A 13,873-nucleotide genomic window follows, 5' to 3' on the forward strand; every position below is an offset into this window, starting at 1 on the left:
AATAAAATTAGAAATGAAAAAGGAGAAGTTACAACAGACACTGCAGAAATACAAAGCATCCTAAGAGACTACTACAAACAACTCTATGCCAATAAAATGTATAACCTGGAAGAAAAGGACAAATTCTTAGGAAGGTATAACCTTCCATGACTGAACCAGAAAGAAATAGAAAATATGAACAGACTAATCACAAGCACTGAAGGGAGACAAAAGACCTGTATGCAGAAAATTATAAGACACTGATGAAAGAAATTATAGATGATTTCAACAGATTGAGAGATATACTATGTTCTTGGATTGGAAGAATCAATATTGTGAAAATGACTATACTACCCAAAGCAATCTACAGATTCAATGCAATCCCTATCAAATTACCAATGGTATTTTTTACAGAACTAGAACAAAAATCCTTAAAATTTGTATGGAGACACAAAAGACCCCAAATAGCCTAAGCAGTCTTGAGGGAATAAAATGGAGTTGGAGGAATCAGACTCCCTGACTTCAGACCATACTACAAAGCTACAGTAATCAAGACAATATGGTACTGGCACAAAAACAGAAACGTAGATCAATGGAACAAGATAGAAAGCCCAGAGATAAACCCACGCACTTGTGGCCAACTAATCTATGACAAAGGAGTCAAGGATATACTATGGAGAAAAGACAGTCTCTTCAATAAGTGGTGCTGGAAAAACTGGACAGCTACATGTGAAAGAATGAAAGTAGAACACTCCGTAACACCATACACAAAAATAAACTAAAAATGGATTAGAGACCTAAATGTAAGACCAGACACTATAAAACTGTTAGAGGAAAACATAGGCAGAACACTCTATGACATAAATCACAGCAAGATCTTTTATGATCCACCTCCTAGAGTAATGGAAATAAAAACAAAAATAAACAAATGGGACCTAGTGAAACCTAAAAGCTTTTGCACAGCAAAGGAAACCATAAACAAAATGAAAAATAAGTAAATAAAAGAATAGTACTCTGGATATTTTACAGGGGCATTTTCTTATCATTTGTTTTCTAATATTTTCTTTCTCACTTATATAAGGCATAAGCACTCCAGAATTTCAAAGTTACTCAACTGTCTTTTTGAACCTAAAGTTGATTATTTATTTATTTATTATACAGCAGGTTCTTATTAGTTATCTATTTTATACATATTAGTGTATATATGTCAATCCCAATAATCTTATGAAACATTTTCAATGCTGTTTCTTCCAGACAGATAATAAAGAGATAATAAGACAAAAAGTTCAGAGAATATTAAGTTACTACATTTGAATAATCAGGGAAAGCTTTAATAACTGGATAGGTAAGTTTCTTACTGAGATAAAGAAACATTTAATATATTTAAAAATATTTACAGGTCCTTCAATATAGGCCAGTAAAGTAGCTCAGAAAAATTGCAGTAGACCATACCAACACATCCAAATTACTGCCCAGAGTCACAGAGAATACATGGGGGTCTTTCTAAATTCTTACAGGCTGTTTAATGTTTACCATCTTACATGAGCTTTTCTTTGTAGCTGTCCATCTCAGTCACTGCCTTCTGAAGTTTTAGCCCACTTGCTTCAATCTGACACTGTAAATCTGGAATGACATAACGTGTTCTTCTGATTAGTACATTTTAAGTGTCCAGATATTTTCATAGAGTAAACCACATTCTTTTAGCATTGCCACTCACCTCCTGAAGAATAATGCAGCTGTTTATTCCACTTTGCTTGGATGACCATATGTAGTTCATCCCTACTCTGAAATCCCACAGAATTAATAGGTTTTGACAGACTCGATTTATTGGCCTCTTTCTGCCCCCAACATCATGCTAATTTTCAAACAGCAAATAGGCTAAATTTTACTGATGTTTTCAAAGGAAATTTATGTCACTGGCACACATATGAATTTTTGGTCATATGGCTCACTTCTGAAACACTTGACTTTCTGAGCTAGCTCTTGTGGCCTGGAACTTAGAAGTATTGCTAAGGCCTCCCAGTAGAACTGAAATAGATAAACCACGTGCAAGGCTTCCAGTAAAGAATCTGTTAACTCTGGGTAGTGTCTAATAGGCATTTTAATGACTTTCAAGCCAAGAAAATACAAGCAGGCAATTGGCTTCCACAGAGTCTTGAACTGAGGAATTCAAGTAGTGTTTGAGAAATATTATTCAGGCAGCCATGTCTCACATGTGTGGATGCAGAACTGAAACTAAAGCAGAAAGAACATATGGCTTGAATGATCTGAGACCCACCATTAGCCTGTGTGTGTGGACTAAGATCTGAACCCCAGCCCCAATAACAGCCCTTGTTGGTACTCTTTTTTTTTTTTTTTTTTTCTTTTGTTGGTACTCTTTTTGGGAAAAGGTGGAAAACAAATTTACACAGGTGGATTAACTGACTTCTATGAAGAAAATAATTTTAAACATTGAAATTTATAAAATTTCCATGTTACATCTGTTCAGGTGTTTTAATAACATATTTTTAATAGTAAACTTTAAAATCTTTAAAAAATTTCTTTGATAGATCTTTATTGGAGTATGATTGCTTCACAATAAATACTGTGTTAGTTGATGTTGCACAACAAAGTGAATCAGCCATATGCATATACATGTCCCCATATCCCCTGCTTCTTGAGCCTCCCTCCCATCCTCCCTATCCCACCCCTCTAGGTCATCACAAAGCACTGAGCCGATCTCCCTGTGCTATGCTGCTACTTCCAACCAGCCAATTATTTTACATTCGGTAGTGTATATATGTCGATGCTACTCTCACTTTGCCCCAGCTTCGCCCTCCCACCCCACATCCTCAAGTCCATTTTCTATATCTACCTCTATATTCCCGCCCTGCAACTAGGTTCATCAATACCACCCTTTTATTTTTAGATTCCATATATATGCATTAGCATATGGTATTTGTTTTTCTCTTTCTGATTTACTTCACTCTGTATGACAGACTCTAGGTCCACCCACCTCACTACAAATAACTCAATTTCATTTCTTTTTATGGCTGAGTAATATTCCATTGTATATATGTGCCACATCTTCTTTATCCATTCATCTATTGATGGACATTTAGGTTGCTTCCATATCCTGGCTATTGTAAATAGTGCTGCCATGAACATTTTGGTACAGGTCTCTTTTTTTTTTTTTTTTTTGCGGTACGCAGGCCTCTCACTGTTGTGGCCTCTCCCGTTGTGGAGCACAGGCTCCAGACGCGCAGGCTCAGCTGCCACGGCTCATGGGCCTAGCCACTCCATAGCATGTGGGATCTTCCCGGACTGGGGCACGAACCTGTATCCCCTGCATCGGCAGGTGGACTCTCAACCACTGCACCACAACGGAAGCCCACATGTCTCTTTTTGAATTATGGTTTTCTCAAGGTATATGCCCAGTAGTGGGATTGCTGGGTCATATGGCAGTTCTATATTTAGTTTTTTAAGGAACCTCCATACTGTTCTCCATAGTGGTTGTATCAATTTACATTCCCACCAACAGTTCAGGAGGGTTCCCTTTTCACCATACCCTTTCCAGCATTTATTGTTTCTAGATTTTTATAATGGCCATTCTGACTGGTATGAGGTGATACCTCATTGTAGTTTTGATTTGCATTTCTCTAATAATTAGTGATGCTGAGCATCTTTTCATGTGCCTCTTGGTCATCTGTATGTCTTCACTGGTGAAATGTGTATTTAAGTCTTCCACCCGTTTTTTAACTGGATTGTTTGTTTTTTTGATATTGAGCTCCATGAGCTATTTGTATACTTTGGAGATTAATCCTTTGTCTGTTGTTTCATCTGCAAATATTTTCTCCCATTCTGAGGGTTGTCTTTTTGTATTGTTTATGGTTTCTGTTGCTGTGCAAAAGCTTTTAAGTTTAATTAGTTCCCATTTGTTTATTTTTGTTTTTATATCCATTACTCTAGGAGGCGGGTCAAAAAAGATCTTGCTGTGGTTTATGTCAAACAGTGTTTTTCCTATGTTTTCCTCTAAGAGTTTTATAGTGTATTGTCTTACATTTAAGTCTTTAATCCATTTGGAGCTTATTTTGGGGTATGGTGTTAGGTAGTGTTCTAATTTCATTCTTTTACATGTAGCTGTCCAGTTTTCCCAGCACCACTTATTGAAGAGGTTGTCTTTTCTCCATTGTATGTTCTTGCCTCCTTTATCATAAATTAGGTGATCATACGTGCATGCATTTATCTCTGGGCACTCTATCTTGTACCATTGATTTATAGTTTTGTTTTTGTGCCAGTACCATACTCTCTTGATTACTGTAGCTTTGTGGTACAGTTTGAAGTCGGGGAGCCTGATTCCTCCAACTCCGTTTTTCTTTCTCAAGATTGCTTTGGTTATTCAGGGTCTTTTGTTTCCATATGAATTGTAAGATTTTTTGTTCTAATTCTGTGAAGAAAGCCATTGGTAGTTTGATAGGGATTGCACTGAATCTGTAGCTTGCTTTGGGTACTATAGTCATTTTCACAATATTGATTCTTCCAGTCCAAGAACATGGTATATTTCTCCATCTATTTGTATCATCTTTAATTTCTTTCATCAGTGTCTTATAATTTTCTGAGTACAGGTCTTTTGTCTCCTTAGCTAGGTTTATTCCTAGGTACTTTCTTCTTTTTGTTGCAATGGTAAATGGGAGTGTTTTCTTGATTTCCATTTCAGATTTTTCATCATTAGTATATAGGAATGCCAGAGATTTCTGTGCATTAATTTTTTATCCTGCAACCTTACCAAATATCAGTGATATTGGTCTATAATTTTCTTTCTTTGTGATATATTTTTCTGGTTTTGTTATCAGGGTAATGGTGGCTGCGTAGAATGAATTTGGGAGTTAAACTTTAAAAACTTTATGCATCCATATAAATATATAAAATTTCTATACATATCTTCAGTCTGCCTTCTTAACTTTGTTTCATGAAAATGAGGCAGTTCCTTAAATCAGAAAATAAATTCACTCTAAACAAATGTTTTAATTAGAATTTACTAGATATTGGTATAAATTTTTATGTTTATTCAGCATGTTCACATATATTAATGTTATCCCTCAAATTGCTACATAAGTGCAAACAGCCCCATTTTTCAGATGATGAGAAATGAGATTTTCTTTGATTCTCTTGCCTAGTATCTTACAGTGAATAAATGCATTAGCCAGCAGTCAAACTGACAAGATTTTAAACTCGGGTAAGGGGATCTATTTGAGAGAATGGCTCCTTAAATAAATAAATAATTCAATATGGACTTAACTTGGTAGATAATATTTGTATGGTACATCTTTTCCACTTATCAAGTGATATCATTATATGAGAGAAAAGATAAAATAACGTACACATAGAGAATTTAGTTTTGAGGGTAACCAGTTGAAACAAGGCAATCTCTAATGAATGTTGCATAATGTGTTGCTTTGTTATTAAGTACATGTGGGCTTCCAGAGGGTTTTATTCACACAGGCACAGCTAAAACATTTCTGCCTATCCTCTGAAAAATGAGGGAAGGAAGTTGATGTTTGTTGATTGTATACTTATTCCAGGCACTGTGCAGGGTGCTTTCTCCTATTTCATTTAATTCATAGTCAAAACTATCACGAAAAACAGATACACAAACACAGCCTGAAGGGGTTAGTGCACCACGGCTAGCCCGGAGGGAGTCCGGGAAAAAATCTGGACCTGCCAAAAAAGCAAGAGACTTTTTCTTCCCTCTTTGTTTCCTGGTAGGAGAGGAGAGAGGATTAAGAGCACTGCTTAAAGGAGCTCCAGAGACAGGCGCGAGCCACGGCTAACAGCGCGGACCCCAGAGATGGGCAGGAGATGCTAAGGCTGCTGCTGCCAACACCAAGAAGCCTGTGTGCGAGCACAGGTCACTCTCCAAACCTCCCTTCCGGGGAGCCTGTGCAGCCCGCCACTGCCAGGGTCCCAGGATCCAGGGACAACTTCCCCAGGAGAACTTACGATGCGCCTCAGGCTGATGCAACGTCACGCCAGCCTCTGCTGCCCCAGGCTCAGCCCGCACTACGTACCCCTCCCTGCCCCCGGCCTGAGTGAGCCAGAGCCCCCGAATCAGCGGCTCCTTTAATCCCGCCTGTCTGAGCGAAGAACAGACACCCTCCGGCGACCTACATGCAGAGGCGGGGCCAAATCCAAAGCTGAACCCTGGGAGCTGTGAGAACAAAGAAGAGAAAGGGAAATCTCTCCCAGCAGCCTCAGGAGCAGCAGATTAAATCTCCACAACAAACAAAAAACAGATACACATTTTATTTTTACTAGAAGGCTCTAAGAATCAGAGTAATTAACTAACTTTTTAAAGGTCACAGAGCTAGTTAGAAGTGATCCCGAAAAAAAAAAAGTAAAGAAGTGATCCCGTGATTCAAACTGAGGTTGGCTTCATCACCAAATCTTTATCTTTCTAACTCTCTTACACTGACTGTCAAAAATATAAAAGCTATAAGGAGATATGATATTTGTCCATGAAAATGTGGTTAGTGTGGCCATACATTTGTTTAGTATATCCTAGAATATTTAAAGAGTTATACTTAAGAGAAATGAAAAGTATTATTTATTACTACATAAAATATGTAATGAATTAGTCTAATGTCTAATTCCAAGAGGTGGTTTAGATAGTTTAAAAATTAATACAATTAATGAAAGATATTAAGACAAATATGGTATCCTTGTGACTGACTTAATAACACTGACATCAGAGAGAATAATTATACCTTTCTGTTAAATGTCCCTTGCTGCTTTTGTCAGGATATAATCCTAAACTAGATGAAGCATGGATCTGAGCCCACATGATAAATTCTATGTTATTACTTCTAAATGCAGGTATTGGTAAGAGGAAGAACTGATTATCTTAAAAATAAACTCCAAAGAATTGGTTCCTGATATGTGAATTTTATGCTATTAATTCTCAATTACCTAATAATTGATAGAACAGTAGACAGTAAAAATGGTAGCTAATTCAAAACCCATTTTTACAGCATTGTGAAGTATTCTTAGGATCACATTTGAATATACTTGTGTACCAAAGTTCCAGAATTTACTAGATTTAAAGGAAAATAAACTACACAATCATGACCCAACTCAAGAAAGGAAAAGCTATTATACTTTCCAGTATTATTCTCTCTACATACCCACCTAAATCTCCCTTTCTCCCTATTTCAAGATAAACATAGATCCTTTGTCTTTAAATCACAGTACCCAATGAGTAGGGAAGCCAGTTCCTTCAGATTATTCCCTATGTATTTACAGCATCTCTAAGTAAAAACCGGGAAAGCAAATAAATGTTTTACTTTAAAACACAGAAACCTCTGGAGGTTGTTGTGTGGAAATATAAGTAATGTCAACAAATAAATCATTTTACTTAAGGAGAGAAGATACCACGTAGAATAAGAAAAATAGATGTATTATGAATAATCCATAATGTAAACAGCGCACCAGTGTATAGTTAGAAGCTGGTTAATATATTTTCATTGTTTTTTTTTAACCTTTGAATATATTTTCTGTAATAAAGAAGTGCTAAGAATTATTTTTAAAATACATAGGACATATCTTTACTGTTCTGAATGAAGTATAAGCATGTTATTGGTTTATTATTGGTTCTGATAGACCAGTGGGGTCCTTTTGTTTCTGGAAGCAGAGTGCCCAGTTCCTGTCCTTAATAAATAAAGGCACATAGTTCAGCTAAGCAGCAGAGAGATTAAGCCACCTGCATAAGACAGCTCCTTCAGTTCCTGATGCAAGGAGTTCTTAAATAAGTGTATTGTTCTGTGTAGTCCTTCTCTATAGTTAAATAAGTTCAACTTCAATTTTCTGTCATTCAGCATGACATTGGATTATGAGGCAAAAGGCCCTGAATGCCTACAAAAAGAAAGGAAGCACTGGCTTTAAACACCGTGCAGATGTAAGGCGGAACCCATGGAAACAATCCAAAATTTACAAGAGCAAATTCTACTATAATGTGACTGCGTTCTTTGCAGATATTAAATAAGAAGCAAATGATTTGAAATGAAGACAAAAAGGAGCTCTTAGCCTCTCTTCATATGAAGCCAGCTGCTTGCTGGATAGCATTACATAGGCATCAGATTTGGGGTAATTAGTCATTTAAGAGAATCCTGCTTTTCCAAAAGGTTTCTAGGATCTACAAATACAAAAGGTATTCATAGTTAGCTATTTTATAGCAGGATATAAAACTTTACAGTCACTTGGAGGGTATATTAAGTTAGTATACTGTTTGAGAAAACAATAAACAAAATCTTTATAGTGGAAAGATATTTCAAGCTTAAAACTTTCTGGATAAAGAAAACACCAAAAAATTAAAAAAAAAATCTGATTCAAAGTGCAATATGAAAGAAAATGATTCCAGGTTCAAGCAGCAGATTGGAGGAACAAGCAGGCAGGAGAATTGGCACCCAGAAATCCAGATCCAGGAGAATTGTTTTAATGAAAAGGTGAAGGCTATATATATATTTAAAATGGTACAGATAATTGATGAAAAGGAAAAACAAAAACTCACTGCTCTTTTAATACACTCCTAAGACAGGGTAACATAGAGGTGGAGTGCAGGAACTCTAAAGCCAGACTGCCTAACTTCAAATCCTGGCTCTGCTTCCACCTAACTAAGTGACTTTAGGTATTTTAGTTTCTTAATCTATAAAATGGTTATTACAGCATAGGATTGTTCTGGGAATAAGTTACTTAATATATGTAAGGAGGAGAACAGTGCCAGGCACACATAACTACTGGTTATCATCACTGGGGGTGGTAATAAGGCCACCCCCCCTCCCCCCACTTCTGTTCTGAGTCTCATCACTTTTTGCCTGAGGACCTCATTCTTGCGGTTGGGCCTGGTGTCATCAGTGGTTATCTTTGTATGGGGAAGAGTAAAAATGAAGGTTTTTACATATTAAAAAAAAAAAAAACTACAGAGTAACTATGACAAAATGTTAAAACTTATAAAATACAGGTGATGAATCCACACACACTTGTTATATTATTCTCCGTATTTTTCAGTGTTTGACTATTTTATAGATGTATTGTTTAGGGAGGGGTCTTGCTTGTACAGATCAAGAATAGTATATTCTGTACTAAGGAGTCTAATCAACTCAGTTCTGTGTGTCCAGGGTACAAAAGAACACAAGGGGAATAGAACTTGGTGGGGGTGGGGGATGAGGTTGAAACTGTAAAAACAAGCTATCTGATTTTGTGAATAAGGAGCAGAGAAATTCAGTTGCAGTTGAAGGGGGATATGGTAATGAGGAAGGTTCTTTATTTTGTTTTTGCTTTAAGATATCAGGACATATTTATTTGCATTTAATTAGAGAGTGCCCACACTTGTGAATTTAATGTATGCCTTCTAACCTGTACCTATGTGTGAAAAAATAGTACTTTTTGCAGGTGTTTCAAAAAACTACACAAATGATGTGAAGCTATAAATCTCATTTTAATTCTTACTTTTTTCACTACATTGTTTTTGAGACCTATCCATATAGCTATATGTAGATATGATTTATTCCTTTCTGACTGATATGTAATATTTAATTGTGTGCACATACCACATTTTACTGATCTAGTCCAATAGTGATGAAACCTAGGCTGCTTACAACTTAGTATCACAACAAATAATCCTGCAATAAAAGCTTTATACCAGAGGTGGGATCAAGATGGCAGAGTAGAAGGACCCTGAGCAGTCAGGCAGGAGCAGAACCAGTTCCACAGTGGAGACTACCATCACCACCATGGCCATGAGAACACACACTTGGGAAGGAGTGGAACCAGCTCAGTAGTGTGACTCAACCCCTCCAGCCCTGACCCAGCTTCTAACCAAGGTGTGCATACCAGCTCAGAAGTGCAGCCCGAATCCTTCAGGCCACAGCCACGCCCCCAACTAAGCTGGAGACTGCCATCACATGAGGGAGAAGCTGAACTCCCTTGGGGCTCTTGCTCCAGTCCATTGGGCCCTGGCCCAACCCCTGATAGGGTGCTGACTTCCATGGAGCCTAGGAAGAGCCCTGGCTCACACCTGGTTCTAGTTCCAGCCCCTCCGAATCCAGCCCTAACTTGCACCACAGTGGCAGCTGCCAGTGCACCCTGGGGGAAGATCTGGCCTGTGCTCACTTCAGATCCAGCTCTCCTAGCAAAGCCACTGGACACATGCATACTATATAGGGACACTTCCACATAGCAACATGCCTTCAAGACCAGGATAGGTAAATGGTTCACTTAATTTCATAGAAAACAACAGAGAAAATTAAACAGAATGAGAAGACAGAGGAGTATGTTTCAAATGAAAGAACAAGATAAATCCCCTGAAAAACTCTAAAGAAACAGAGGTAAATAATTATCTGGTAAAGAGTTCAAAGCAATAGTAATAAGAATGCTAACTGAACTTCAGAAAAAAAAAATAGATGAACACAATGAGAACTTCAACAAAGAAGTAGAAAATATAAAAAAGAACCAGTCAGAGCTGAAGAATACAGTAACTAAAGTGAAAAATATACTAGAAGGAATTAACAGCAAAATTATGTGATACAGAATGCATAAGTGGCCTGAAAGATAGAACAGTGGAAATTGCCCAATCAGAACAGCAGAAAGAAAAACAAATTTTAAAAAATGAGAATAGTTTAAGGGACCTCTAGGACAACATCAAGTGTACTAACATTTGCATTATAGGGGTCACAGAAGGAAAAGAGAGAGAAAAAGGGGTAGAAAATGTAGTTGATGAAATTATGGTTGAAAACTTCTCTAACCTGAAGAAGCAAACAGATATCCAAGTATAAAAAGCACAGAGAACCCCATACAATATGAACCCAAAGAGACCCACACTAAGATATATCATAATTAAAATGACAAAAGTTAGAGAGAATTTTAAAGGCAGCAAGAGAAAAACAAAGAGTCACATACAAGGGAACACCCATAAGTTTACCAGCTGATTTTTCAGCAGAAACTTTGCAGTCCAGAAAGGAATGGCATGATATATTTAAAGTGCTGAAAATAAAAAACCTAAAACCTAGGATATACTACCCAGAAAGTTTATCATTCAGAATTAGAGAGATAAAGAGCTTCCCAGACAAGGAAAACTAAGAGTTCATCAATACTAAACTGACCTTACAAGAAATGTTAAAGGGTCTTCTTTAGGTAAAAAAGAAAAGGCTACAACCAGAAATAAGAAAACCTAGGAAGGGAAAAATCCCACTGGTAAGGGCAAATAGATAGTAAAGGCAGTGGACCAACAACTTAAATAAGCTAGTATGAATGATAAAAGATAAAAACTGCAAAATCAACTAAAACTGCAATAAATAGCTAAGGGATAGGCATGAAAATGTAAAATATCACATCAAAAACACAAACTGGGGAGGGGGAGGGAGTAAAAATTGTAAATCTTTTAGAATGTGTTTGAACTTAAATGACTATCAGCTTAAAACAAGTAGATATAGTTATAGGCCAATATATATAAACTCCACGGTAACCACAAATCAAAAAACCTACAATAGATACACAAAAATTAGAGAGAAAGAAATGCAAACATAACACTAAAGAAAATCATCAAACCACAAAGGGAAGAGACTAAAAGAAGAACAGAGAACTACAAAAATGTCTGGAAAACAAGTAACAAAATGGCAATAAGTAATCACTTTAAATGTCAATGGACTAAATGCCCCAATCAAAACACATAGGGTGGCTAACTGGATTAAACACAAGACCCATATATGCTGCCTACAAGAGACTCACTTCAGAGATTAAAAACACACACAGACTGAAAGGGAGGGGATGAAAAAAGATATTTCATGCAAATGGAAACCATAAGAAAGTGGGGGTAGAATACTCATAACAGACAAAGTAGACTTTAAAACAAACTCTACAGGGACTTCTCTGGTTGTCCAGTGGTCAAGACTCCATGCTTCCACTGCAGGGGGCATGGGTTCAATCCCGGGTTGGGGAACTAAGATCTCACAAGCCACACAGTATGGCCAAAAAACAAAACAAAACACAAAAACAAACCCAAAGTCTACAATAAAAGACAAAAAGGGGCATTATATAATGATATAGATCAGCACAAGAGGAGAATATAACATTTGTAAACATATATGCACCTAATATAGAAGTACCTAAATATATAAAGCAAATATTAACAGGTATAAAGGGAAAAATTGATGGTACAACAATAATACTAGGGGACTTTAACACCCCACTTATATCAATGGACAGATCATCCAGACAGAAAGTCAATAAGGAAACACTGGCCTTAAATGACACAGAAGACCAGCTGGACTTAACAGATATCTATAGGACATTTCATCCCAAAACAGCAGAATACACATTCTTCTCAAGTGCACATGGAATGTTCTCCAGGATAGATCACATGCTATGACACAAAACAAGTCTTAATAAATTAAGGAAGATACAAATTATATCAAGCATCTTTTCTGACCACAACAGTATGAAATTAGAAATAAGTAACAGGAAGAAAAATGGAAAAAACACAAACATTGGAGACTAAACAACATGCTACTAAAAAACCAAGGATTCAACAAAGGAATCAAAGAGGAAATCAGAAAATACCTAAGACAAATGAAAATTAAAAACACAACTTTCCAAAATCTAGGGGATGCAGCAAAAGCAGTTCCAAGAGGAAAGTTTAGAGTGATACAGGCCCACCTGAGGAAATAAGACAAATCTCAAATAAACAACACAACCTACCATTTAAAGGAATTAGAAAAAGAACAAACAAAACCCAAAGTCAGCAGAAAAAAAGGAAATAAATAAAGCTCAGAGTGGAAATAAATAAAATAGAAAAAAAAATAGAAAAGATTGATGAACACAAGAGCTATTTTTTGAAAGACAAACAAAATTGATAAGCCTTTAGCCAGGGTCATTAAAAAAAAAAAAAGAGGACTCAAAATTAGAAATGAAAGAGAAGTTACAACTGATATCACAGAAATACAAACAAGAGAAACAGAATGCTACGAACAGTTATATGCCAACAAATTGGGACAACCTAGAAGAAATGAATAAATTCCCAGAAGCATACAAGACTGAATCAGGAAGAAACAGATAATCTGAACAGACCTATTACTAGTATTGAAATTGAATAAGTAATCAAAAAACTTCCAGCAAACAAAAGTCCATAATCAGACAGGTTCACAAGGCAATTCTACCAAACATATAAAGAAGAGTTAATAGCTGTCCTCAAACTATTCCAAAAGATTGAGGAGGAGGGAAAACTCCCAAACTCATTTTATAAGGCCACTATTACCCTGATACCAAAACCAAACAAAGATACTACAAAAAAAGAAAATTACACACCAATATCTCTGATGAATATAGATGCAAATGTCCTCAACAAAGTATTAGCAAAGTGAATTCAACAATACATAAAAAGGATCACACATCATGATCATGGGATTTAACTCAGGGATGCAAGGATGGTCCAATATCTGTAAATTAATCTATGTGAAATTGTGATATACATCAACAACATAAAGGACGAAAATGACATGATCATCTCAACAAATTCAGAAAGAGCATTTGACAAAATTCAACATTAATTCATAATAAAAATTCTCATCAAAGTTGTTATAGAAAGAACATACCTTAACATAATAAGGGCCATTTATGACAAACCCAAGCTAACATTACAGTTAATGGTGAAAAGCTGAAAACTTTTCTTCTAAGATCAGGAACAAGACTAGGATGCTCATTCTTGCCATTTCTATTTAACATGGTATGGGAAGTCCTAGCCACAGCAATCAGATGATAAAAAATAAATAAATAAAAGGAATACAAATTGGAAAGGAAGAAGTAAAATTGTCACTATTTGCAGATGACATGATATTATATACAGAAAATTCTAAAGTATCCATCAAAA

General features: G+C 36.3%; 1 protein-coding gene across 1 annotated transcript in view; it reads right to left on the bottom strand.

Annotated features, from left to right (window-relative positions):
* LOC112397062 (uncharacterized protein MCAP_0864-like) overlaps positions 1–13,873 on the bottom strand; it is a 235,657-nt gene that overhangs the window by 60,568 nt on the left and 161,216 nt on the right. Inside the window, exon 8 of the mRNA XM_024741141.1 lies at positions 1,521–1,602. Coding sequence (XP_024596909.1) covers positions 1,521–1,602 — 82 coding nt within the window. The remainder of the gene's footprint in view (positions 1–1,520; positions 1,603–13,873) is intronic.

Source organism: Neophocaena asiaeorientalis, unplaced genomic scaffold (assembly GCF_003031525.2).
Source record: "Neophocaena asiaeorientalis asiaeorientalis breed wild unplaced genomic scaffold, Neophocaena_asiaeorientalis_V1.1 scaffold556, whole genome shotgun sequence".
Lineage (NCBI taxonomy): Eukaryota > Metazoa > Chordata > Mammalia > Artiodactyla > Phocoenidae > Neophocaena > Neophocaena asiaeorientalis.